General features: G+C 40.5%; 2 protein-coding genes across 5 annotated transcripts in view; one reads left to right on the forward strand and one right to left on the reverse strand.

Moving 5' to 3' along the window:
• Window positions 1–19,086, forward strand: part of DNAJC13 (DnaJ heat shock protein family (Hsp40) member C13) — a 57,091-nt gene extending 38,005 nt beyond the window's left edge. For 2 of the 3 annotated variants that reach the window (XM_015617112.3, XM_015617113.3), the window contains 21 exons: window positions 50–185; window positions 1,280–1,464; window positions 2,889–2,963; window positions 3,170–3,289; window positions 4,519–4,698; window positions 5,047–5,214; window positions 5,828–5,941; window positions 6,277–6,393; window positions 6,916–7,093; window positions 8,141–8,232; window positions 8,594–8,693; window positions 9,565–9,639; window positions 9,803–9,915; window positions 10,355–10,524; window positions 10,889–10,931; window positions 11,868–12,041; window positions 12,982–13,161; window positions 13,408–13,548; window positions 13,985–14,128; window positions 14,954–15,053; window positions 18,243–19,086. In XM_015617112.3, the coding sequence (XP_015472598.1) occupies window positions 50–185; window positions 1,280–1,464; window positions 2,889–2,963; window positions 3,170–3,289; window positions 4,519–4,698; window positions 5,047–5,214; window positions 5,828–5,941; window positions 6,277–6,393; window positions 6,916–7,093; window positions 8,141–8,232; window positions 8,594–8,693; window positions 9,565–9,639; window positions 9,803–9,915; window positions 10,355–10,524; window positions 10,889–10,931; window positions 11,868–12,041; window positions 12,982–13,161; window positions 13,408–13,548; window positions 13,985–14,128; window positions 14,954–15,053; window positions 18,243–18,340 (2,703 nt within the window). In that variant the 3' untranslated portion in view covers window positions 18,341–19,086. Of the gene's footprint in view, window positions 1–49; window positions 186–1,279; window positions 1,465–2,888; window positions 2,964–3,169; window positions 3,290–4,518; window positions 4,699–5,046; window positions 5,215–5,827; window positions 5,942–6,276; window positions 6,394–6,915; window positions 7,094–8,140; window positions 8,233–8,593; window positions 8,694–9,564; window positions 9,640–9,802; window positions 9,916–10,354; window positions 10,525–10,888; window positions 10,932–11,867; window positions 12,042–12,981; window positions 13,162–13,407; window positions 13,549–13,984; window positions 14,129–14,953; window positions 15,054–16,728; window positions 16,841–18,242 lie in introns of all 3 variants that reach the window. The other variant, XR_001519287.2, reaches the window with a different exon arrangement.
• A 1,376-nt stretch (window positions 19,087–20,462) lies between these two features.
• Window positions 20,463–27,103, reverse strand: part of ACAD11 (acyl-CoA dehydrogenase family member 11) — a 28,888-nt gene continuing 22,247 nt past the window's right edge. For both annotated transcript variants that reach the window (XM_015617116.3, XM_015617115.3), the window contains exons 14-20: window positions 26,250–26,316; window positions 24,680–24,765; window positions 24,418–24,489; window positions 23,728–23,882; window positions 21,798–21,914; window positions 21,273–21,382; window positions 20,463–20,817 (exon numbers count right to left, since the gene is read on the reverse strand). In XM_015617116.3, the coding sequence (XP_015472602.1) occupies window positions 20,703–20,817; window positions 21,273–21,382; window positions 21,798–21,914; window positions 23,728–23,882; window positions 24,418–24,489; window positions 24,680–24,765; window positions 26,250–26,316 (722 nt within the window). In that variant the 3' untranslated portion in view covers window positions 20,463–20,702. The remainder of the gene's footprint in view (window positions 20,818–21,272; window positions 21,383–21,797; window positions 21,915–23,727; window positions 23,883–24,417; window positions 24,490–24,679; window positions 24,766–26,249; window positions 26,317–27,103) is intronic.

Below are 27,103 nucleotides of genomic sequence, written 5' to 3' on the forward strand. Positions count from 1 at the left end.
TCTAGAGGGTTCTTAACAACACTTACGGGCTGTTTCTCCTTATTTGCAGGACATGTTTGAAAAAGTTAATAAAGCATACGAGTTTCTGTGCACAAAGTCTGCCAAGGTGATAGATGGGCCAGATCCAGAAAACATAATTTTGATCTTGAAAACTCAAAGCATCCTCTTCAACAGGCATAAGGAAGGTAAGCATGCTCCCTCAGTATTTTATGTTAATTTTTTTAGTGGTCATTTTGGTCTGCTTTAATCTCCTCTCTTCTTGAGTCTCTGCTCTGTTGATCTGGTTTCTGACTTGCCACAGCATTATGTAGCTATGGTATAGGGATTTAAAATAGGACTTTTTCTTCCATGAAATAAATTAATCTGCAGTAAGACTTAATTCAAAACAGCATGAATAGCTCTTTGAAGTGCTCTGCTCCAGCACTAATCAGTTTGAATCTTCCTCCGTACGGAATTCCATCTATGCAGAAAAATCCACTAGTACTCAGTCACCCAGATGCTGATTATACATGAGATTACACTCACTTGGCTATTAACAGTGAGCCATTCTTGCATAAATTCTGACCAGTGTTAGAGTCTTCATGTGAGTGTGCTGCAACACAACCTCTCTCACTGCTCAGCTGGGAAAGAGGGATAGCTGGAGCACCCTAACCCTTGGCTCCAGCTACAGTCTCAAGCTTCCACCATCTCCAAGTCTTGCAGAGCCAGCAGTGTTCTGCTGTGTAAGTGTTACATTATAATGGTAAACCAAGAATTTCACGTGCAATCATAGTCCTGTCAGTTATGTGGAGCTAGGGACAGCATTGGTATAGACTTACATGTTGGCTCCATATGAAAAATGAAATTATTCTTTAGCACTGCTGAACTCTACAGGAATGAAAAATGCAATTTAAAACTTAAAATTGTTGTGTCAAACTGGACATGGTCCTTATAGGCTTGTTAGTCAATCCTGGCCTAAGACACAGACCAAGCTATAATTGTGTTTCTCTGGAGAGACACAATCATCACTGGCAAGTCTCTGAACTAGGGGACGTACTGAATTGGAGATAAGCCCTTTTGATCTTAAATGAGTTCTTCTGTGAAGCTCTGTTGGCTTCTATCATGAACAGTTCTATGTGATAGATTGTGTGGACTGTTCCATCTTGTTTCGAATTCCCCAGGTGTTGGCTTCCTTTCCTAGTCCTTATATATCTGATATATCTTCCACCAGTAATTTATGATGGCTTAAATTGTTTAGACTCTGCATATACATAAACTTGGACTTTTTTTCCTCTTTCAGATTTGAAACCTTACAAGTATGCAGGCTATCCTATGCTGATAAAGACCATTACCATTGAAACATCAGATGACCTTTTGTTTTCCAAAGAATCTCCACTGTTGCCTGCTGCTACAGAACTTGCTTTTCATACTGTCAATTGTTCAGCATTAAATGCAGAAGAACTGAGGAGAGAAAGTGGAATTGAGGTAAATCTAAAGAAATGTGTTGAAATGCATGTTTTTAGTGTAACTTTTCCATAGCTAGAAAGCTCAGATCCTCAATGCCTGGGAAATCAGATGTAATTGTGAATCACTTTTGGTCTTGAGACACCTGTTATTCTAAACATCTCAGATGTTCTTGATACAGTAGGAGAAGCATCTTGCACAGTATACTCTTTTCTCGACCTGGGCTTGTCTATTGAACTGTGGATAAGCAAGGTACATACAAAGTTTCTCTACTCCTTTACAGAACTGCTGCATTTTTATGTGAAAGAATAGATAAATGTGAACAAGTCACTTGAGCAGAAAGCCTTTTCATTGCACATATTGCCATACTAGAACCATCTAGGTTGGAAAAGATATTGAAGATCACTGAGTCCAGTCACTAATCTCAACACTGACAAGTCCCACTAAATCATGTCTACATGCCTTTTTAAATACCTTCAGGGCTGGCAACTCAGCCACTTGCCTTGGCAGCCTGTTCCAGTGCTTGACCACCCTTTCAGTGAAGAAATTTCTGCTAATATCCAATCTAAATCTTTCCTGGCATAACATGAGGCCACTTCCTCTTGTCCTGTCTCTTGTTACTTGGGAGAAGAGACCAATCCCCACCTAAGAACACCCTCCTTTCAGGTGCTTGTAGAGAGTAATAAGCTCTCTCCATAGCCTTCTTTTCTCAAGACTAAACAATCCCTACTGCCTCAGCAACTGCTTCCTGTCAGATCTGTACTCCAGAACCTTCCCCAGCTCTGTTGCCCTTCTCTAGACATGCTCCAGCTCAATGTCTTCCTTGCAGAGAGAGGCCCAAAAAGGAACACAGCATTCAAGGTGCAGCCTTACCAGTGCTCACCAGTGGGACAATCACTGCCCTGATCCTGCTGGCCACGCTGTTGCTGATCCAGCCCAGGATGCCATTGTCCTCCTTGGCCTCCTGGGCACACCCTGGCTCACGTTCAGTGGCTGTTGAGCAGCACCCCTAGGTCCTTTTCTGCCAGGCCACTCTGCCCCCAGCCTGTAGTACTGCATGGGGTTGTTGTGACCCAAGTGCAGAACCTGGCACTTCACCTTGTTGAAACTCGTACAGTTGGCCTTGGCCCATTGGTCCAGCCTGTCCAGATCCCTCTGTAGAGCCTTCCTGCCCTCCAGGAGATCCACACTCCCACACAACCTAGTGTCATCTGCACACTGACTGAGGTATTAGCTCACATGTGAGAAGACTGTCAGCTCTTAAAGCATCAAAGGGTGTTACTAGTGCTTGCAAGGAATTTTGCACTACAAGCCATTTATGCAAGCAACATATTTTTTTTCATGTTTCCCTTCAGACATTAAAAATTGCCAGCTAATGTTTTGGTTTTGCTGGCTTTTACCTTATTTTGTTGTGACTGAACTTGTGCATCATCCAATCCTCACAGGTATTGCAAGAGGCATTTAATCGTTGTGTGGCAGTCTTGACTCGTTCTAGCAAGCCAGATGATATGTCTGTACAGGTGAGTTTAAAGCAGCAGCTTTAACTGAGTGTATTGTCTTCTCAGAAGACTACATGGTGTATGTATATGTATAATATGATAATAAACACAAATGTGTGTGTATATATATAATAAAAACATTTATTTAGTATTGTATGTATTAAAAATACAATTCTAAACATGCATTTTTCCTCCACTTGGAACCAATAAAATATTGTGTTTTGTAGGTATGTGGATACATTAGTAAGTGTTACAGTGTAGCAGCTCAGTTTGAGGAATGCAGAGAGAAGATTACAGAAATGCCTAACATAATTAAGGACCTCTGTAGACTACTGTATTATGGCAAGGTGAGTGCTCCTTTTCTTTGTCCAAATGGGTGTTTAAATATTATGGGGAATATTCTGCTTATAGGGTAGATAAGAGTCATAGAATCACAGAATGGTTTGTGTTGGAAGAGACCTTAAGTTCATCTAATTCCAAATCCCCTGCCATGGGCAGGGACACATTTCACTAGACCAGGTTGCCTAGACCTGCATCCAGCCTGGCCTTCAAACAGTGATGGAGCATCCACAGTTTCTCTGGGCAGCCTGTTTCAGTGCCTCACCACCCTCACAGTAAAGAATACTTCCTAGTTTCTGATCTAAACCTACACTCTCTGTTTGAAGCTTTTTCCCCTTGTCCTGTCACTCCAAACTGTTGTAAATAGCCACTCCCCTTTTGTGCAGGCTCCCTTCAGGTACTTGAGGGCCACAGTTAGGTCACCTTAGAGCCTTCTCTTCTCCAGGCTGAACAAACCAAATTCTTTCAGTCTTTCCTCATAGCTGTAGTTGACTAGTTTAACCCTTCTGTAAGATCCCAGCAAATAATGAGATACAGAACTCAACTGCCTTGTTTCAACACTTGTTTTAATGCATTAAAATTGTAGATTTAAACTGCAACCACTCTAAACATTCAGCTACTTTTGCCTTTTAACTGACACATCAGGCAGCTTGGCATACTGTACTAAATCAGCAGATAAAAGTACTACAAATGGACCCTGCATAAGCAGATAACTCTTGAATACTGTTCCCAGAGTTTATGCTGACTGTAGAGTCTTTCTTGCCATTTACCTCTTTTGAACTTGCCTCCTGTTATAAAAATGCTGAATTTTGTCTGAATTAAATAAAGAAAGCTTGTCTTTAACTTTTCTTGTGGGGTGTGGGGAAACAGGAGACTAAAACCAGATTCTAGTAATTGATTGTATATGCCTGTGTGTTCTTTAGACCCTGCAGGACACATGTATTGCCATAAAAAACTCACCTTGGAATCTTTGCTGCAGTTCACCAATGCTTCTTTCTAATCCTATGAAAAAACTATTCAAGTACTCTTCCCCTTGAAAGGTGTTGGCTAATTAGCCATGTTGTTCATTACCAAATACTTCAGCTGCAGAAATTATGTCTACTTCAGTTTTCATATCTGGGCTGCTGAGATAGTACTGCAGAATTAGCAAGTTTTGGCTTTTAAATCTTTGGTACAGAAACAAATTGGCATTGTTTGGTTACAGGTATTAAGGCAAACTTCTTTTTTCTCCCCTCAGACCATACCACGAGTAGCTGCTTTAGGAGTAGAGTGTGTTAGCTCCTTTGCCTTAGATTACTGGCTACAAACACATTTGTTCCAAGCTGGAGTTCTGTGGTACTTACTGGGTTACCTCTTCAATTATGACTATACGCTGGAGGAGAGCGGGATTCAGAAAAGTGAAGATTCAAACCACCAGGTAATGTTGCCAAGGTGCTTTCAGCAACCAGTGGCTGTTGTTTTCCATCTCTTACTAGAAGTTAAGTTATTTACCAAGAATAAGTGTATTCAAGTATTTGTTAGAATCATTGAATTGCATGAAGAGTAATATTAACAGAGACTTTTGATAGGGAATTTTTGTATAGTGATGAATAGGCTGAGGTTTTTTTGGTTTTTTAAAGCGTTCAACTGTTAAAGCTGCCAAAACCCATGGTTTCTAATGGACTTCATGCATGACACTTTTAATCTATAGCAAGCAGTATAAAAGTAAGTTTTTGAGATGAGAAGAAGGCTCTAGGTTTTCTCAAATGGCCTCTGTATTTTTCAGGAGGTAGCAAATTGCCTTGCTAAGCTCAGTCTCCTTGCCCTGAGTCGCCTTGGAGGATATCTTTCTGATGAACAAGCTACTCCTGAAAACCCAACGATCAGGAAAAGCTTGGCTGGAATGTTGACACCCTACATTGCAAGAAAACTTGCTGTGGTCAGTCCTACCGAGGTAAGCATCTGTTGGTCAAAACTTTCTCTAGTGATTTATAAAAGGAATAGCTGGTCACTTCTAAAACATTCAGCTTTCTTAGACCAGTTAACATCAATGTGATTTTTATTTGCAGTTGAGGTAACTGCAGGGAAAAACTGGTTCAGCCTCAGACACTATGGACAGGAACAGTGCTTCCTAGAATAATATTTGCAAAACAAATACAAGAACAAAAAAGTGGAGTTAATTGTTCAAGGCTTTAGGATATAATGATGATGAGGAGAAAAGGTTTAACTTAACTCTTTAAAAGTGGGGCCAAGAAAGCCATCTATAAACAGGTAGTGTAGGTAGTTGCTGCTCACTGTCAAAAGTGGATGGAGAATCTGAAATGTGTCTCAGAGCAGAATAAAGAGAAAACTAAAATTTAGGTTGTACTTTACCACAGAACTTGCACATACTGTTTTTCTGGTATGTTTTTCCAGTATGGGAAATTTTACACTTTAAACTTGCTTCTGTAATTAGTCTAGCTGTTAATGAGATTGGATTGACTGATACCATGAAACATGCTGATTAATGTGCATAATGATCCAAAAATGTTGAAAATGTGTTACATTATGTAAATTCCTTTTCTTAGACTCTGAAGATGCTTAACAGTAACACAGAGAACCCCTACTTGATCTGGAACAATGGGACACGAGCTGAATTACTGGAGTTTTTGGAATCACAGCAAGAAAGCATGATTAAGAGAGTAAGATACTCTTTACTTTGAATCCCAGTACTGTTTTTTTAAAAAACTGTTTCATGTTTTCCTATGTCCTCTTGAGATGCAATTGTATGATTAATACAAGTATCCATTGTTGTCTACCCCAAAGTCACTTTCTTCATTCCATAGTTTTTAAAAGAAAACAAAAACCCTGTGATTTTGCTTGTTCATTTCATGTTATGTTTCAGTCTGAGCTTCTGACTTGCTGAAGAATTAAGTTTTCTGTTCAAGTATTGCCTGTTTCATTATCGGATTATAGCTTTACACTTTCTATAAGATTATTTTCTGTCTGAGCTTGTGCTGCTTATCTCTGCTTAAAGGGTGATTGTGACAAGAGCTATGGATCTGACTTTGTCTTCAGTGACCATGCAAAGGAACTTATTGTGGGAGAGATTTTTGTTAGAGTCTACAATGAGGTCCCTACCTTCCAACTAGAGGTGAGATGTAGCTAAAAATCTTCCTGTTAAAACTAGTGTTTGGAATGCTACTTCTTCCTGTTTATCTATCTGTCAGTACAAACAGAATGAAGAAAATACAAAATGTTATGGAAACTTTCTTCAAGATCAACATGTTATGAGAAAAAACTTTACTGGAGCAGAATAAATTAAAATAACAAATCTGTCATAAGGTGTGGTGTTCAAATATCTTAGTGACTTCTCTCTACAAGCTTGTGATGCAGACACTTGGGCTGATTCAGTAATTCCAGGAGGTGGTGATTCTGCCTATTGGCTTTACAATCAGTATATATGGGCAAGCACACACCTGCTGGAGTAGTGGCAGCTTTTTAAGTGTATGTTTGGATAGGAATAGGGTTTAATGTGATCCAGGTGTTATAGTGATCATAAAGAATTGTTGCCTGTCTGGAAGAAAGGAATATGTGAAATGTAGAAGTTGGATACATTTTCTACTATGTACTGTTGCATCACACAGCTAAAAATGCTGTCATCTCTACTTCAAAGCTTCCTAAAGCATTTGCTGCAAGCCTCTTGGATTATGTAGGCTCACAAGCGCAGTACCTTCATACCCTCATGGCAATAACTCAGACTGGGAAAGTGGAGTCCAATCAACACGGAGATCGCTTACGGAGAGTTGAAATGGCCCTGGAGGCTCTGAGAAATGTCATAAAACACAACCCAGGTAGGCTTAAAATTGAGCTTCCCCAGTATACTTTTCTGTGGACAGCCTTAAAAACTCACAGCCTATGTAGTCTGTGTCTTTCGGTGAGAAGGAAGCTTTTTTTTGCTTGCTGACAGACTTTAACGTTGTTGGTAAGCCATGTGAGCTTGCTGGTTTTTTCCTTACCAGGAGAGCACTGTCAGTAGATGCAGCAAAATTTGGAGTTAAGTTCAAGCATTATCTGTTTCCATTGCCGAATCATTAGGTTTTAACTATAATTCGATCCTGCTGTTGCTAGGAAGACTTAAACATCTTGAAAGAAACTTTCTGTAATCCTTCAAAGAATCTTCAACTGATTTTTAAGTTTCCTTGTGTCAAAAAAATCCTTCTTGAACTGCATACTGTGTGCTAGTAAACATCTAAGTGGCACCTGTGTTAAGGCCATAGTAAAGCAAGAGGAGAAGGTGCTCCTCAAAGTTTAATGAGCAGACATCAATGTACAGACTGGAAAAGTCTGAGACAAATGATTATGATGTTATGCTACTTTTAAAAGCAAACCATGTTACTGTTGTGGCATCTAATAATAGCTGGTTAGGATGTTCTCTGTGTGTGCAGTTATAAACCTGAAGGCAGGTTTATCTCCTGCTGGAGATAGCAATCCTGCTCTGAGCTGGGACATCCTGAAAGGGCAAGTGTATTTGAAGACAACTGGTTTTGATGGTCAATGATAAATAAAATTAAGGAATTTGTTTTAAAATTAAGGAATAATCATTTTGTAAGAATGCAAGTAACTAAGTGTAGTCCAAGAACTGCATCAGCTACTTTCCTTAGAGCGGGGAGTTACCTTCTGTTTTTGAAATGTTGTTGACCTGAAATTCTGTGGAAGCTAGATTAACAGAGAGGAGTTCATAATTTTCTAACTCTGTAGCAGCTGCTGTCCTTTATGAGCTGTTACAACTACATATAGCTGTGTAGTCTTTAGCACCTCTCTGTATAGTGAAATATGGGAATGGACCTTCAGTGACTGCTTTGGCTAACATGGAGAGTAACTTATTTGGTCTCTTGCAGGTTCTGAGTGTGAATGCATAGGGCACTTTAAGTTGATATTCTCCCTTCTGCGTGTTCATGGAGCTGGCCTGGTACAGCAGTTGGCTCTGGAGGTAAAAAGCCCAACCAACCAAAAAACAAACCAATCCCCAGACTCCCAACCTCCCTGTCTAGATGCTTTACATAATCACCATAAACAAACCTGATTGTGTAGCTGTTAGAGTAGCATCTGAAAAATACTAAGATTGGGGTTCTAAGGTGTCAGCTCCTCCTTGGAGGAGCATGTGATACTTTGTGCCTGTGTCTTTGCATCCTTCTTGCCTGAAGAGACAAAACAATTTGGTGGCAGGAATAAATGTTTTAAATATCAGTTCTATTGGCCAGTGAGTTGGCTGACTTCATCCACTGGGTTTTTTTCTGAAAAGTGTCTGAATAGCTGAAATATAATCAAGTACTGTTTCTGTTCTTTTGCAGGTAGTGAACATAGTAACAAGTAATCAAGAATGTGTTAACAACATTGCTGAGGCAATGGTTCTTGCTAACTTACTGGCACTCCTGCATTCCTTACCTTCAAGTAGGTATTGTAAGATTCTCTGTCTTGCAAAGGCAAAGGTTTCTAACTCAGGAATTTATAAGAATGCAGCTGGCTGAAATTAGCACTGAGTTTTAGGTTAAAATGGTCTTGTTAGCTTTATAGGATAGAGAGCTGGGTTATGAAGAGAAACTACAGTAAGAACACCTATACATTGGAACAAAGCTTTCCTCAGCTGTTGCTGTGCTCCATTCTAGTTGCACAGCTATTAATGAGAGCAGTAAAGACAGTACTGCAATACATCCTCAGTGAAATACCGTGTTTCTATGCCCAGTCCTAATAACAATCTTCAGCTATCAGTTGATAGCTAGATAAGAAAAGCAAAGCTACCAAACAGATATATTTTTTTTTAAGAAGATGACAAGAAGCAGGATTAGAAATAGTTTTTTAAACAAATGCAAATTTTAGACCATCTCTGTCATCACACAGGCCCTATAATATGCTAGTAAGTCACTTCTGTCTGATGATTTAAACATTAGATGGCTATCATATCCAAAGCTAACAAGGATGGTTTACAAAAATGTTGTGTGTGACCAGTTTTTTGTCTTAAATGTGTGACCTGAAGCATATGAATAGCAGGTCCTCTGATTACTTCTGAATTGTGTAGTGTTCCATTGGCTAATTATTTCTGAGAATTTAGCTAATTAGCATCTAAGTAAGAAGTTATTCTGTATTAGAATGTGATTGATTTGACATTCTTTAACTAATGTACTGTAGCCAGAAATCCCTAAGCTTGTAATTGTTGGAAGCTTTATTGCACTTTTGATACAGGCTTCTGTTAAGATCAGTTACGTTTATCTTTGTTTATTCATTCTGTGTGACACAAAGTTCTTAATGCTCTTTATTTTGACAGGTCGGCAGCTTGTCCTTGAAACTTTGTATGCTTTGACATCTAGCACAAAAATAATTAAAGAGGCCATGGCAAAAGGTACAGTACTACACTGAAACCAAATGTTTCTGCAACAATGGACTTAAAGTGAATAGAGTGGCCACTCTCCCATTTAAAATAATCTATGTTGAATTGGAGAATTTCTACAACTTGTGACCAGAAAGAAAAAAAAAATTCAATATTCCTTATCTCTTTGTTACAGGTGCTTTAATCTACTTACTAGATATGTTTTGCAACTCAACTCACCCACAGGTCCGAGCCCAAACAGCAGAGCTTTTTGCCAAAATGACTGCAGATAAGCTGGTGGGACCAAAGGTAAGAATCTTAATAGCTCATGTTGGAACTCTTTCTTGATATTACCTGTATCTCTCTCAAGATGAGCAAAAAAATCCTTTTCTGTATCTAAAATACTCATGTAAGGATCAGTCAGGCTTTTTCAAAATAATTTAACTTTTAATCTGTGAGCAACTTCACAGCTATTGTATGTAACTGTATAAGCAGTATGTAACTGGTATAAGCAGTTTGGTTTCCATTCATTGTGACTTTAAAGTAGAGACCTAGATTTCAGTGTCATTGGCTATTGCTATTTGACATGGTGGCACTTGTTTTATTTTGTGGTGTTGTGGTCTAGCACTTGACAATTCTAGCATTAAAGATAGTTGGACATTGTGGAGTTTTCTATTTTTGTCAGTTTGTCCTGTCAGTTAGTTTGTCATACGATATACTAAATGTCATTTATGTTCATCCCTTCTAGGTTAGAATCACACTAATGAAATTTTTACCTGGAGTCTTCATGGATGCCATGAGAGACAACCCTGAAGCTGCTGTTCATATCTTTGAGGGAACCCATGAAAATCCAGAATTAATTTGGAATGACAGCTCCAGGGAGAGAGTATCAACAACAGTTCGAGAAATGATGCTTGAGTATGTGGAAACCTTCTGATTCAGTTATCTTTAACTGAAAAACTCTCTTAGTGGCAGTTAACCAGAGTTGCTGTAGAAGAACTGTGAGACAGAGCTCCTCCTGTAAAATGTAGAATTCTTGTAAGCCAGACTTCAGTGAAAGAAACTTGTTCACTGTGTACTGCACCTGTAAGTTAGTGATGCAGGTGCAGTTTGTGCACAGTCCAGGTATTTGCTCACTGCTGTAGGATTTGGAGGGATACAGTGGGGGTAGAATGGGGCTTAGAAACAGTGCTTCACAGTGATGGAGGGAGACTGAGGTGTCAAGTAGAGAAGAGACAACTCCTTCATTTACTGCTCATTAAAACTTGCTTTCTTTTTAAAGGCACTTTAAACTTCAGAGGGACAACCCTGACACTAACTGGAAGGTAAAAGTATACTGTTTCTGCTTTGAGTGTGTCCAGGGAGGCTGTAGGCAACACCTACATAATAGATGCATGTATTAGACTCTTAATAGGCTTTTCTCTTAAAGTACTAACAGGGATTCGCTGCTGTGCTGTAAACATAACTTGATAACTGAAAACATAACTGGTTTAATGTTGAATTTATGCTTTTGTTACTACTTGCACCTTGAAATTAGACACTTACTGGTAAAATCACTGTCAGTATACTCTGAATGTTCTGATAGTTCAGGTTACTCTAAAACTCATCAAAAGTCAGCAACAAAGGAGAAGACTGGTTTGCTGGAAGAAGTCCTGTCACTACTTAGCCATTGTAAACTTGCTCTTGGTAAATGTGAAGTAACTTTAGTAAGTCACTGGGTCTCAAAAAATAATTAAGAGTCCTTAGCCATTATTCCCTCACATCAGGCACATCAATGAGGTGTTTCAGTATGTAGTGATTCCCAGTATCTTAAAAAAGCTAGATATGACTTCCTCCCAGCAGTCCTCTAGTTCAATATTAAACCAGTTTCTCAACGCATCATGATGTCTGTTTTGATCCAGATGAATACTGGAAACTTCCCTAGCCTGATGGTGAGAAACCTTTCCCTGAAGTGTGCAAGGAAGGAAAGGGCTGTTGTATAATCAGCCTTGTTGCTAGTGCTTCTCTTGAACTAGGGTTTGCCACTGTTGGCAGGTTCAGTTCCTTGTGTTCTTTGAAAGAAAAGTTCACTATAGTGGTACTGCCTGCACTTCACTGTTCTTTCTACTGTCATTTCTTACCTCATGTTCTTTCAAGATGAAGGGTTTATTGTCTTGCACAGCTGTTTTGGAGAATACAGTTAGTGACCCTGACCACTTAGAGAAACAGTTTTAGATCTCTCAAATATCCTTGTCAATAACTTCCACTTTACAATTCAACAGCTGCCTGAAGACTTTGCTGTGGTGTACGGTGAGGCAGAAGGTGAACTTTCAGTGGGGGGAGTCTTCCTCAGGATTTTTATTGCCCAGCCGGCCTGGGTTTTACGGAAACCAAGAGAATTTCTCATTGCACTGTTGGAAAAGTTTACTGAACTACTGGAGAAAAATAACCCCCATGTAAGATGATTTTTTTTCTGGTTCTATGCTTTGAATTTATTTAGCATTCTTAAGTTTTAAGCCTCTTAGTGTCTGATTTAGATTCTCACACTTTCTTCCCATTATAAATGGGGTTTTCTGTCTCCTTTATGACTCTCTGTAAAAGCATGTTGATATGTTTAGGCAACATTTGAACATGAGTCAAGGTTTTAAAGTCCCTGAAGTCATAGAATTAGCTTCACTTAAGTCTTAGGGACTTATTTTATGCTAGAGATGAGGCTTAACAAATGAAGCGTCTTTTAATTATCCCAGGACTGACCAACCTAAAAAAATGGCACTTGTTCTACACCACCTAAAATTTTCTGCTCTTGAGACTTCTGTTTCCCTTCTGCAACACTAACTTCCCACTCATGCTAAATTATGTGACCTACAGAAGGCTGCCACCTAACAGTTGGTGTAATGAGTACAGAAAATGTGTTGCAGTTTGAAAATTAATTTGTAAACAGTGTCCAGGCAGATTCTGTGTTAGTCTTGCAGGATGGAAACTAACTAGTGTGTTGAATAAAACAGGCATCTTATGAAGATGTGATAGCAGTTTGTAGAGGCATGCAGAATACACAAGGCATGACAAGTGATTCTGCACAGACTGCAGAATACTGTAGGAATTCAGGTGGTCAGCTGAACATCCGTGCTGTCTTTCACCAAACAACTTAGCCAGATACTGGATTCTCAAGATTCTGGAAATAGTGATTAGGAATTCCCATGTGATCTGTCTTATATTTGCCACTATTGGAGCTGATAATCATATTCTTAACTTGTTGTTTTAACAGTATGAGAGCTAAGTGATATAAAAGCATTAGAGAAAAAAAATCTATAATGCAAAGCAAGTGAGAAATGTTGTTATGATGATACATAAGGCTTTACTGAGTTACACTTTCTGTTGATTTTCAATTTTCTGCAGGGGGAAACTTTAGAAACCATTACAACAGCAACTGTGTGCCTGTTCAGTGCCCAGCCTCAGCTAGCTGATCAAGTTCCTCCTCTTGGTCATCTTCACAAGATAATCCAGGCTATGAATCACAAGAACAATGCCATTCCTAAAAGTGCCATTCGTGTCATGCACATATTGTCAGACAATGAGGTACTGAGTCATCTAAGTCCTTGAGGGGAGAAAAGCATAGCTGGAGTTATTTGTGTTGTTTAGTAGCGTTCCTAAAAGAGCTTTATTCTAACTCTAAATACTGTGTAGCAAGTGTGACCTATAGCTAATTAATGGAGAATTGCTAGATTAAACAATGAGAAATTTATGGTGTTGGCTGACCATATCTGCAATGACCATTAATCTTGGCATAAAATAAAGTCCTCAGGATGTTTTATCTCTCTACAGCTTTGTGTTAGAGCGATGGCATCACTGGAGACCATTGGCCCTCTCATGAATGGAATGAAAAAGAGATCAGATGTAGTTGGGATAGCCTGTGAAACACTGAATCGAATGTTTCAGAAGGAACAAACTGACTTAGTAGCCCAAGTAAGTAGTACATTTTCAAACTGTAAAAATGTGGTATCTTTAAACTGTTCAACTTAAATGGCACCTGGGAAGCCTCCTGGACACTTAACTAATGTGCTTTTATTGTTGGAAAAGTTTTTTTATCTAAAATGTAGACCTGTTCAAGGATGTTACCTGACCATTGAAGCTTAATGCACAGGGTTAGTGTCGTGTCTACTGAGAGAGTGTAATGACATGTAATGCAACTGAGTTTACACCTAGATAAAGCAGAATTGCTGGACAGTATTTTTGCTTTCTCTTGCTTGTATTCATACAGCTCAGGAAAAATAGACTCATCTTTGGCATTTGTAGTAATAGCTGTTGGCACTTTTGTTTCATACTAATGGTAGTGGTATAAAAAAATCTCTGTAGAACTTCCTGGTCTGTGTTAAGACAACTCATTTGTGTATGTTTGCAGGCTTTGAAAGCAGATTTGGTCCCTTATCTTCTAAAGCTGCTTGAAGGGGTTGGTCTTGAGAACCTTGAAAGCCCATCTGCAACAAAAGCTCAGATTGTTAAGACTCTGAAATCCATGTCTCGCAGCCTGCAGTATGGGGAACAGGTGAGATAAGTCTTTATCTGGGGTTTGACACTTGGTAGGTCTAACTTTGAACGTCTCTTGTTTAATCTTCTGGCTGTCATGTGCATCATTCCACCTAAAATGTTAACATGCTGCAACTGCAGAATGATTAGGGCTTGGAATTTCTTCATTTCTTGCTTGTGGAGAAGTCATTGGTTCAATGCATGTGAAGAGCACTAGTGAGAATGATAATTCTTATTATTCTTGTTATTATATTAAGTGCAGAAATGTTCTATGAGCTGGTTAGCTTTAACTGACAACTCTTCAGAACTTGTGCTATAAATGTAAATTTCTCCTCTGTTTTTTGAATAAATACATAACTGCAGCAGTGTATCTAAGTAAATATGGATGTTTATCTAAGTAAATTTGTCCCAGTAACTGTGCTAGTTCTTAATGCATTTCTCTTACCCTTTTGTTGAAAGCTTTCTCAAGGGAAGGAAACTTGGAATAGGTCTTTCTTCCATGTAGTCCCTATCTTGCTCTAGTACAGGAAAAGTCCTATTCTCCCTCAGCTGTCAGTGAGTGGCAAGGGCTACTTCTAGGGTTGCTTTTCCTTGTCACTTTTCTGGGGAACAAAGGATAAAGTCAAGCTACTAAATAACTTCTTTTGAGCATTGTGTTCAGCTGCACAATTCACATGGAAAAGTCTCCTTGGAAATGTATACAAATTCCATATCACAGCCTGAACTACTGCCATGTTCTTTGGTGTAATCCCTTCAGAATGCTTTGGTAATAGAAAATGAGTGTTTTTGCCTAGAACACAACAAATGGCACTTGCTCACTGTGTTATCTCTTCAAATACTGTAGGTAAATGAAATTCTGTCCCGTTCTTCTGTGTGGAGTGCCTTCAAGGATCAGAAACACGACTTGTTCATTTCTGATACACAAACATCAGGATACCTCACAGGTTAGCAACCTTTTCCTATTTTTATCCCAAATTGTACTGTTGCTTAATTGTCACAGTGAACTCTGGAGTTACTGTTTATCCCCAGGATCTAGTGCCATCAGGTGGTCTGAACATTCAGTGCTGTAAAAATACAGTATGTTTTTAGAACACTTGCTAAAAGGTAATCTTGCTGGTTGAGAAGGTATTTCTCTGCGCAGTCTTTACTGTACATACTTAGCAACAGAATCTGGACACTGGCAAGACTTGCAAGTACTCTGCAGTGATAAAGCAGAGATGTAATTGAAACTAAAGAATGACAGTAGCTTTCCATGCTTTCTCAGGGTCAGTCTACTTCAGTTCTAGAACACAAGTTTTTCCACAGTTGAAGGGATGTATAAACTGTCTTGAGAATCACTCAGACTGTCTGTGTTAGTTGTCTGTGTGAATTAACACAACTTCAGTGTTAGACAGGTAGTTGTACTGTTGGAAGAGTTGGAATGCTAATAGGTTGGAGTTTGAGGCTGTGTTCCAGCCAGAATCAGTGGCCTGCCAGGGTGGCCTCATGCCTGTACATGGAGCTTGCAGCATAAACTTCACTGCAGCAGTGGCACACCTTGGGTGAGTCCCCTGCTGGTGCCACCAAGATTGAAATGACACCCCAGAGGCACACCAGCCTCACTGGTGATGAAGAAGAGCATTTTAGCTGTGTGTGCACGCTAAGGTTAACAACTGAGGGGAACTTCTTTGCATGGTGCAGACATACTCCCAGATCAGTTATGTCACTGCAAATCAAGTCCTGTTTTTCCTTCACTTGAGCAGCACTTGACATCACAGTCCAGAACATCACTATCACATAAAATATTTTCAGATGTAGCAAATAATGACATTGCAGCAAACTGTCTAAAGCAAGACATGATGCAAACTTCTGACTCCTCAGTAGCCTCAACAAACACTTGGTCTTAAAAGCTTTGCCTCACAGGTGAGGTTTTAAAGTCCTTTGTGACAAGCCAGTGTGGACACAGCCATGTGCCACATGGAACTTTCTCATCTAACCCAATATAGGAATCTTGGTAAAGCTTCTGAGCATAACTGAAATAATGACATGTAAATCAAATGGCCAGAGTTTTTCTTACAAGATACTAGCATGTATTTTGAGAAAATGAAGCAAGAGCCTTTCAAGTCAGGAACTACATCTTCTAGAAGTAGTTGCTTATATTTTGAGAATAGGTGTTGCGACACTTGATGCATTTTTTCACACAGGAGTCTGTGCTTTGGCTCTGAACAGGAGTTTTCTGGTTTTGTACTGTTTGATGCCAGTCAAAGAACACTGGAACTGATTCAGTTTGTACTGAATTTCCTTGGTATTTCAGAAATACTATAAATTTAGTAATAGGAAGAAAATGCTGACTGATTATTGGCCAAGAACTGAGACTACCAGATGTGGTCAGGCTTTGAGACTGGGGGCAATACATTTTTCCAATTGCCTTAAGGCCCATGCTGCTTTTATATTGCCTAATGTTTAAGTGCTTGCTAATGTAGAATGAAGGTGCTGTACAAATGCAAAGTGTAGATGGAAACCAAACTTTAATCAATCTTTAACCTCTCTTACCTTGTATTCTGCCTTATGTCTTGCTTCAAATTGCTTTGCTATTTGCACTTCCCTTGAAACTTCCCTTGCTTATTTCTCTTCCCTCAGGTGTCTCTTCTCCTTCCCTTCTAACTGGCAGCAGTCCCCTTCACCTGAGAAGTGGGCTTTAGATCTGCTGTGTCAGGCAGCTTGCTAACTTCTGTGTAGCTCTCTAAAGCAGGTAGATACCACCTCGCAGAACGCACGCTGCGCTCGCTGCATTCCGATAACAGATGCATGTCCTAGAGCTGTACAAATGCGTGGTCCCACACTGCCCAACACCGACACACTTGCCTTCCTCGAGCACACAGGATTACTACACTGGCAACTGCACTGGCTGGTACTTGCTGGTACTACACAGGAATTCAACTTCGCAACTATGTTAGGAATCCTCCATAGTGGAAAACCTTGAGGCACAAGATAACTATGGGGAATTTTTGCACTAGGATGGGTAACAGTGGGTGTGACACTTGGCAGGTTGCACTGATGGGCTGGCACAGAGAGGTTCCCTCCTGCAGTCAGAGAGCTTCTTATTGCCAGAGGCATTGCTTGCTTTGCTCTCTGCCTTGCCATAGCAGTGTGGGACTGTTTGCAGGGAGACAAACCATGTTCTGATGTTCTGGCTCTGGGCTGAAGTGTGAGAAAGGAGGGTGGGGCAGGATTCCTCCCACTGAGGGAGAACTCAGTGAGGATGGCTTAAAGGGGAAGAGTACAGGACCCAGCAGAACTTAGTATGTTGAATATAGGCTGTGTAGGCTGGAGGTCTGAGACCCAAGTCAGTCGCTGTATTGGTGCAGGAACATGTTGTGAGTGATCAGTTTTCTAGTCACAAATATGATAAAAATTACTGTTAAAACACCTCATGCTGCAACCTAAGCTTTTATTGCATGTGTTGAGAGTTTTTATATGACCAAATTTTTAATTCCAGGCTTTGAGGGAGAGGGGCTTTGCCTGCAGTGCAAAACTGATTGCCCCTATAGTAATCAACATGAAAACTTAGTAATGGTGTGAGTCCCGCATCTCCAGTTTGAAATTTGTATCCTAAGAATGCTGTCACTTTATTCCAGCTGAAGGCACAAAATGCTGGATAGACAAACTTTAGGCAGTTCTGCTTCTTCATGGGGCAGCCCACAGTGCTTTCTGGAACTATGCAGCTGGGAAAAACCTTTACAACACTGAAAAGATACACAAGGAACACAGTAGTGGAACGTATGCCTGAACTCACTTTGATTTCATGGCAGGGCCTTTCTGTAGCAAAGGAAGGCCATCCCTGCTTTACTGCTGCTTCCATGATGGAAGGTGAGATGGGTAGTGCAGGTGGTTGGGGTTCTTTTTAACTTATGTGGCCTATCAGAATAAAATAAAAATGAAAAAGCTGAGAAATGGCCCCCACAAGCTATTCCACTTGGTAGACTAAGAAGTCTTTAGTTTCTAGTGTTTCTAGATTTTAAAGAATTTAAAGAAAAACTTAAATATTCTTGTGTAAGGTGTCTGATTGACTTAGATGATGTATCTGAGTGTTACCAGAGGGAATAAAATAGAAGGAAAACTAATCACCAGTATTTTTTTTTTCCTCCTGAAAGGCCCTGGAGTTGCTGGTTACCTCACTGCAGGGACGACGTCATCCGTAATGCCCAACGTACCACCCCCGGTAGACAACGAAGTGGGAGATGTCAGCTAAGGACTGGAAATCCTTGTGGAAGAGACAAAGGCAGACTGGCCAGTGACGAGGAACAGCACTTTCCTCCAATACATTGAAGTGAACTTACTGCCTTGCCAGGTGTTTATGACAGTGTTATTCCTTTTTTCTATGACTTTTTTTTTCTCAGAAAAGTCAGTGATTCTAACTACCACACTGTAACACAAGAAAGCACTCTGTGGATCAGCTGAAATGGGTACACAAGAATTTTTTTCTTGTTGTACATAAGCACATTTTGTTCCTTTATATTTGTTTACAAGACTGTGAATCAAACTTTCCTAGTTTTTATATTTTATGAATTAGCATGACTGGAGTTGAGCTACAGTCTAGAGGAATTGGGCTAAAATAACTTTGACCTCACCGACCCCGCTAAACGGGCATCCCTTCATTTCTCAGTCTGATGTGATCACTCCCATTGAACATGACCTGAAAGGGTTTGTCCCTGCACCAGTTCACTCATGTCCTTAATCATTAACATTATCTTCTTCCTTGGATCAAACAGCATTAGACATTTGTATGTATAACTGGCTTGACCAAATTGACGAAGCTTCAGCAAAAAAACCTTAAAAAGTTGACATGTTATGTAAGAAATTAGTGTAATTGTGAAATGTTCTATACATTATCCAGTATATAAAAACTTTCTATATTGAGTGTACATTATACAGATCATTCATATGTACATAGAATTTTAAAATAAAGGGAATTAAGAGCCTTGTTAATGAGATAAAGGTGGTGTTCTTGTCTAGCTGTTCTTTGAAAGTTCTAATTAGGTGGAACTAATTGTAACGTGGCTGAATATGATCCTGGGCATTCTTGGTTGAGAAAACACTTTGTGCAGGTTTTGACAGCCTGGAGCAGAACTCCTGAAACACGTGTAGTAGTACAGTGCAGGTGGTTTTGTATTTGAAGTGAACTTCAGCCACTGACCTACTCACACTCTCAACTTCCTAGAAAACATTCTTGGCAGAAATCAAGAGGAAACTGAGGTGGATGTAAATATAAACAAGAATTACTGCTTTCTCAAAAGATGTTATAATCTTGGTTTTAAGTATAATGAGGTAATGCTTCATAGAATATAGAATGCTTCTAGTTCTAAGTACTCTGCCACTGTACCCCTCAGTGACCGCTGCAGCTGGACACCCTTCAAGTGAGCACTTGGCTCTGGGCTCAAGGACAGAACTGGCACAGCCTCATCCTGAAGACAGAGGCAAGCAGAATGTGTTCTTCCTGGGCTCCAGCAGGAAGGAGCTTGGAGGGTGGGGCTTGTCTGTTCATGCAAGCAGTAAACCCTTGTGTCCTTAACTTCATTGCCCTTAAGTTACCACCCCTGTGCAAGTTGAGAAGTGATTATCCTAGCTCCAGGAAGTAGAGCTACCAGTGGTGCAGTGTGCTGTGATCTGCCTGGTTCTGTTCCTGCACGGGCAGGTTCTCTTGAAGTAGCTCAGGTCAAAGGGAATTGGAACAGAACTGAGTAACTCTGACCTTTGAGAACTCCATACAGGTGTATTGGGCATAAATGCCAGAGCCTGTTTTGGTATAGCAGAGGCCATGAACTGCACCCTGACACTGCTGCTGCCAGCCAAAACATCATCTCTTTAGGGAGAAAGGTGCCACCTTAGCTTAGGCAGATTTAGGAAAAGGTGGGAACAGCTGGAACGAGGAGGAGGCTTGTGAGGGTGCACAAAAGGAGAGACAGGAAGAAGGATGCAAGGGAAGACAAAAGGGACATTTGTAAGGGGAAAGGCGGGGAGATCTATTTCGAGAAGCAATGCAGAGTAATAAGCAAGCAGCAGCAGACAAATTGCTACATGTGACACCGGCCTTCTGTGCTGCCCTGAGCCTCACTTGAGGGGATCTGGGGGTAGGACTGAGCGTAGTCTCAGTGACTGTAGAAAAGGAAGGCAGCTGAGAGCTGGGGAGCAGAGAGGGTTGGTTGGAGCTGAGCTTTGGAAAAGAAAAAGCAAGGCACTATCTCCAGTGTTTGTCATTTCACGAAATTAAATGTTTAGCCTACCTTGCAATAAATTAAATTTTCTGACTCAAAACTGCTTTGTCTACAATAAAAGGATAAAGGGCTTGATTCAGCACAAAGAAAGCACTTTAGGCCTGTTAGAAATAGATTTTATTTAGTGTTACAAAGATCCCAGATAAGTTATTTACATGGCTTCTGCAAATTCTTAAAAAGCAAGCCCATAATTATTAACTGTAATAAGTGAAAATAGTGAGATAATTGCTTCCAGTTAGAATCAAGTTTTTGTATTCATTCAGTTTTACCTTGGATACCATTATTACACTGATACTTTTCCTAATTCTTCCCTCCATTTGAGAAGGCTTTATGCTGACCTTAGATTTTTGCAGTGAGCTTCTTTGACTGATCAAGGAGTTCCCACCTTGCAATTGTTGAGAGATGAACTTCATCGGGCCCATCCGCTAGGCGCAAGGTGCGTATGGACGCGAACCTGTGGGGGGAGAGCCGAGTTAGGGGTGGGTTCCTGACCTGCCACAGCAGCCACACAGGCTCATGTGAGAGCTCTCAGCACTGCTCTTGCTGCCCTTTTGACACTCCTTGCTTTGAAAAGTCCTGTCACATGGGAGATACTGCAGCACAATCTTCCTGGCAGGATTGAGAGGGGTGGGCTGGGAATTCAGAAGTTTCGCTTCTCCCCAAGGCCGTAAGGGATAACATAAAGTTTTAGAAGCACATCCTCTTTACTGCTGATAAGAACTATTTTAGGTCCAGTGCCAGCTTTTATTTTTGTAAGGCTAATTGAACTATTAAAACAATTGTTTTAAATTTTATAGCTTAAAGGGACACACACTATTATTTCATGCTGAGGTGAAACGGCATGTACTGGTGTTACAAGTTTTTGTAAAAGAAATGCTTAGAATCTACAGGAAATCTCCCTTTACTCACATGAAGGCCAAAGGAAAATCCTGGGAAACTCCAGCTCCACCACACACTTGAACTGCACAGTCAATCACTTTAAGCACAGCTCGTGGAACAACCACTTTGGTCATGGCTACCTGTAGTTAGAAGAACTGACATTATCAGTAACAGTTTCATGAGCAAGTGAAAATATTTACCCAACACTTCTGCTGAATATTGGTATCTCTCAGTACCTTCCTTCCCCTTGGGGTTGGATGAGAGCTCTGCTCTTCCCGTTCCCTGGCTACGGTAAAACTGTTTCCAGTCACCCAAAAATATGCTACTGTGTTGAGACAAGCAAGCAATGCTTTAACAGATTCAGCTCTGTTTCAGACAGATCACACCCTGATCTTCTGACAATTCAAAGCATATCTTAAGGCCGTTTTCAGCATGGAGTTATACTCTACACTTAGAATAATAATGTTTAACAATATGTTCTACCTTGTGTTTTAGCCAGCTGAATGCAGAGGCATTGCATCCACCAAGTCCTAGCTACCAAAACATAAAATTTACCTCTTTCCTTGCTCTTCTGTTGCCCAACATGTCAATCTTGCGGGCTGTTTGTAGTGTGAGCAGGCGCGCCTGTTCTATGCTAAGGCGGCATTCTGCAATCCAGTGGGCAACAACTTCCTGCAGAATCCAAAGCCAACATCAGTTAATGCCTCTGAGCACACATGGAGCTGCCCCTCTTCCTCAGCATGTGCACATTCAGTCACCCTACAGCATATCTAATATGAGGCATAATAAAGGAAACACTTGACTAACAGAAATACTAAAGACTGAGCCATTCTTCTCCTGCCAGGAAACAAGAAAAATGGAAAACCTGTGGATTCTGCCACCTGATCAGACCCCACTGCATGCTGGCCATTTTCCTGAAGCTCTTTCATGCCTGCTTTTTCCTCCCTGCTTTCCTTTACCTCTTACCAACCCTCACAGCCTTCTCTCCATATAATAAGACCCCATATACAAAAACAGGGGGGGGAAAGGGGAGAGGAATTCCTTGTTTTGCTTAAACTGGTGATGGGTGGTGTATGACACATAGAGGCTAACAGCTGCAGGGTGGTGCCTGCTGCCTCTGACTGATGATAAATTAGTAACTCTTTGGATCCAAAACGAAGTTAGGATTTTGGCAGCCCTTCCCTGCTCTTCTTGGCTAACTCCCCCCTGCAGCCAACATACCACAGGAGAAACAAATGTCTGATGCTTGTCAGTGCAAAAACTGTTTGGAGTCTGAGTCAGCCTCAGGGACGCACTTCTAGAGCTGTGGCTTTTGTAGAATACACAAGCAAATGTGCAGCACTTGCTTCAGTGCAGTCTAGAAGCTCAGCCTGGCTGGTGCCAGCAAAGGTGATCTGAACCCAGACGGGCTGTTCAGTTCTCTTCAGTCAACAGCTCCTGGGGCCATAAATGATGTCCTGGGTGGGGACAGGCACTGGTACTCAAGGAAGCTGCCACCCTCACTTTGTCCTTAGCCATCCTCACTGTGAAGAACCTGCATGGGCTGTACAGTTGCCTCCAGGTCAGGCCTGTGGCTTCATCAAACATCACTGTTACTTCAACAAGCTTCTGAGTGTGCCTCATGCACCTCTTACTCATTGTAGGTTATGGTGGTGAACGGAAGTTGGACAATTACGTGACTGGAAAATAGATATGTAAAGTTGCTCCCTCTGGATCTGCACAAACAATTTGATACAATCTGTGCCAGATGCTAATTCAATTTCCTCTTTCCATTGCTTTTACTTGTTTTTTCCAATAAAGCCATCCTAGCTGTTGGGTAAGATTAAGGAACACTTGAAATGTGACAGGCCAACTACCAATGGTTGTTGGTTCCTATATAAAGCAGACTATCATATTTTTGTTGTTTTAGCAAGCTCTTCTCATTAAACAGTATTTTAATCCTGAGCAAGATAAGGTCAAGGATGTCCAACCTGCCTTTGATGTGGTCTGTATTTTCATAAACAACTACAAATATTTGATCAAAGAAGTAAAATTTTCAGTGAAGTGTAGATCCCTGAGTGTCTCCAGTGGTTGTGAACAGAGACAGCCAGGCCTCTGAATGGATACACAAAAAAGGTGAATTCAGATTATAACTAGAGAAACATAAGCTGCATGCCTGAAAAAAATACCCATCCAAATTGATCAGGAAAAGAGAGAACAACACACAGTGACAAAATCCCTATTCAAATCCAGCAAAGGATATCCAATTCATTGCACATTGCAGGGGAAAGAAAAAAAAAGCAAGCCGTAGATGATGTTGAAAAATGGGAGCCTTGCAATATGTTTTGTTTTTTTCCCTTTGCCACCCAAAGCTTTATGAATAGGAATTCAAGGTTAGGGCCCAGCTGTTGCCATGTCCATTATCAGAGCCACAAGGCTGTGTGTGGGCAAAGCAAAGGTCAATGTGTGGAGTGTGTGAACCGAGCCAGAGAGGGAAGGTGCTTACATGCTGATAGAGTTTCTTGCCGAAGGTCTCGCGCTGAGTGGCGCGCTGGCACAGGATCTCCAGAGCAGCCTCGGCCGCACCGAGGGACCGCATGCAGTGATGGATCCGGCCGGGCCCCAGCCGGCCCTGGGCTATCTCAAACCCCCTGCCCTCACCTGGTTGGAAAGAAAAGCAGGCACTGCAGACTCCATGATTCCCTCTTGTAAGGGTCCAAGGCTCCAAACAGAAGTGGCCCCATAGCAAAATAAAAGTAGAGGCGAAATAGAAGAAATCAGGATCTATACTAAGCAAGAGAAGTAGAGCAGAGTTCTACTTCAGTGTACCCCTCTGCAGGGGGGAACAGTGCTGGCCTGCTTGTTATTTCTTTTTCATTTCTGCCAAGTAACAGCCATGGAGTGCAGCAGAACATTCTTTCTAAAAGTCTGTAAAGTCTACAAGAGCTGCTTTTGTGGGAAGAACACCACTAACAGACTTTGCTGTGCTCTACTTCAGGGCAAAGATATTTGCATGCCAGCTAGAGCTGCCCTGCTTCCTTTCTGCTCTAAATAAGCAGGTAGGCTGCTAAAGGAAGAGGGGGGTCCATCAACTGATCAGAGCTGTTTAAAATAACTTATGGTAATTCATGACAGAAACCACTGTGTGATAAAGCTTGGTTCATTGCATTAAAAAGAAATCAGTGCTGAAACTCACCCAGTATTATATTGGAGACAGGTACTCGCACATCATTGAAATGTATCTCAAAATGCCCTCCATGGATCTCATCTACAGAGACAAAAAACACATCAGCAGGATAAAACAAAAGGGGATAAAAATACTGGCCTCCAATGCCTAACCTTTTTTCTATATATCTATTTTACTGATTTATTCCACATAAAATATTTATTAGCATAACTGCAGCTTCTGAGCCTGTTAATAAATTAATACACATATAGTTGATAATGTGATCGCCTACCCATGTAGCCAAACACTGAGAGAGGTCTTATCAGCTTCAGTCCTGGGGTGTCCATGGGAACAATAATCATACTGTGCTGCTTGTACCTGATCAAGACAAAAAGCACAGTTAAATCTGAGCCTCCCTTCTGTCTGCCTCTTCCGCTTTTTTTATTTTCCATCCCCAATTTAGGACTCACATAAAGCCAGTGCTGAGGTTTACCTGTACCACCTGCACCATCCTGCCCATACAACTTCAACACTTCTTAAGCCACCAGTCAACAAGGGAAAATGTATTAGTGGCGTCTAATGCACCATGACTGAGAAACTCCTGGTGCTGTCAATTCTGTGCACACAGTTCTGTATCACCCAGTCAGTTCTTCCCCCTCTACCCTTCTGTTTTGTTCTCAAAGCCAGTTTATCAGAATCATCATCTTGGTCTGCCTACAGTTTAGGAAAGAGAAATCCATCCCCCAGTTTACATTCCTTCAGAATATTTAAGGTCAGCTGTTAGTCACACAGAACTGGAGGTGATGCCCCAGGTCTCTGAATTCAGTCTCAAGTTCTAGCAAGTGGAGTGTCACATAATCCCCTCCATTAACTTCTCTTCAGCTTCTGAGAGCTCAACAGATGCCACTATCTGTACAACTTCCAGGCAAACCTTTCTGAGTGTTGCGTGCAAGTTACTGATTGCTTCTGGTGGAACCTAGCCAAACCAAAAAACTTCAGATTATCCATGGGATTTGGGCTAAAATCCATCTTAGATAAAAATGTCACAGTTCTTTTGCATTACAAGCTGTGTGAGGTTAGCACCAGACATGAAGCATTTTATTCATTACTGGTATAAGTTTTTGCAAAAGTTTGCAATTCTAGTTTGGTAACAAGAGTTGAACATATTTGTGTCAAAGAAGAGGAGGTAAGGGTTATATTTACACATAGAGGAATGGAATGAGTAGGTCTGATTTAAGATGTGCAATGCTCTCTACACAGCTTCACCTTACCTCATGTTTCAGACTTAACTTTATCTACAGATAAGTTTGTGGAAAACTTAATCAGTAACTTCAGGTCTCTGATATTTCTCTTCTACTCATTCTGTTCAGGGAAGCTCTGAAAAGTTTTGGTTTTATTATTTAAGTGTTATTTTTTAATAAAACTATTATTTAGTTTTATTTTTTAATTCTTCATGGTGTTGTTTTATATACTAAACTTACTAATTAAATTGTAAGCCAGAGTTGTTGGTGCAAACTAAACAACTGATGCAGACTAAAATTTATGTGACCAAGATAAAGTTAGTGAAGCCCCCAAAATTTCCTGATCCAATTCATCACAGCTGCACAAACACTAGAGCTGGTGCAATGGAGAGAGGTGGGAAGTGTGCCAGTTAAAGTGGAAAGGTTGGGAGGACTCAGTCAACAGCATCTGACAGCAAAACAGGAACTCAGGCTACAACAGACAGGTGCTGAGGTTTCAAACATCTCTCTAATTTAGGAGAACATCCAACTGGTCAAGTCAATTAATGGCATTTCATTTAAAGCAGTGACTCCTCCAGGGAACAAGTTTTAGGGAATTCTAAGTCTCCTAGGAATTCTTACCTGGATGCCGATGAGTTTTTGGTTTTGCCCATTACAATTGCAACTTTGCAATTTGGGTTCCCAGCCCCTTAAAAAAAGTGGGAAACACAAAAATTGTTTTTAGTATAAAACCTCAAATCAAATGAAGTTTCTTAACAAGAAAGCCTACTCCCTTCCTTCTGTGATGCAGGAGATGCAATCTACCCCTGTGTTTACATTCTGAGTATCACACTGAAACAAAATACACATTAGTACTTAATATGTAAAAGGGAGCTGACTTGTGGGAAGAGGAACGTGAAAAGCCAAACATCCAAACCCTCCGGCTCCATCACCATCCCCTATTCCTGTGAAAAGGGAACAAGAAGGTACTTGAAATGGAATCTAATTACTTCTGTCTCCATTACAGCTGAGCAAATAAGTGTGATACAACAGCACATCTATCAAGGTGAGATGCTGCCATTTCAAAAGTAAAACTTAAAGAAACTTCTTCAACCTATAAAGACTGGAGGGTCTATGTGGGAATGAAACACCAACCACATTATAACCAAATTACGCAGATAAGGCTATCAAAGGGTTACCACAATAATTTTGCTACTACTTCAGCGTAACTTCTCTGAAATGTAGGATTTCTTCCCCCTTTATACACAAATTATTTTAGATTGCACTTTGAAGAAAGATCTGAGTGAAAATTATTACCTGAAAATAGCACGCTAGCATTTCAAGACATTGATAACGTTATTTGAGATGTTTCTTATATGGACATATTTATTAAGCCTTTGTAGCAAAAAGACTTTAATGTACTAGTCCTGAAGAAGATTCTACCATTGATTCAAATAACATTTCTATGACCCTTAATCCTCCCTGTCTTTTTCTTT

The sequence above is a fragment of the Parus major genome, chromosome 2 (assembly GCF_001522545.3).
Source record: "Parus major isolate Abel chromosome 2, Parus_major1.1, whole genome shotgun sequence".
Taxonomy (NCBI): domain Eukaryota; kingdom Metazoa; phylum Chordata; class Aves; order Passeriformes; family Paridae; genus Parus; species Parus major.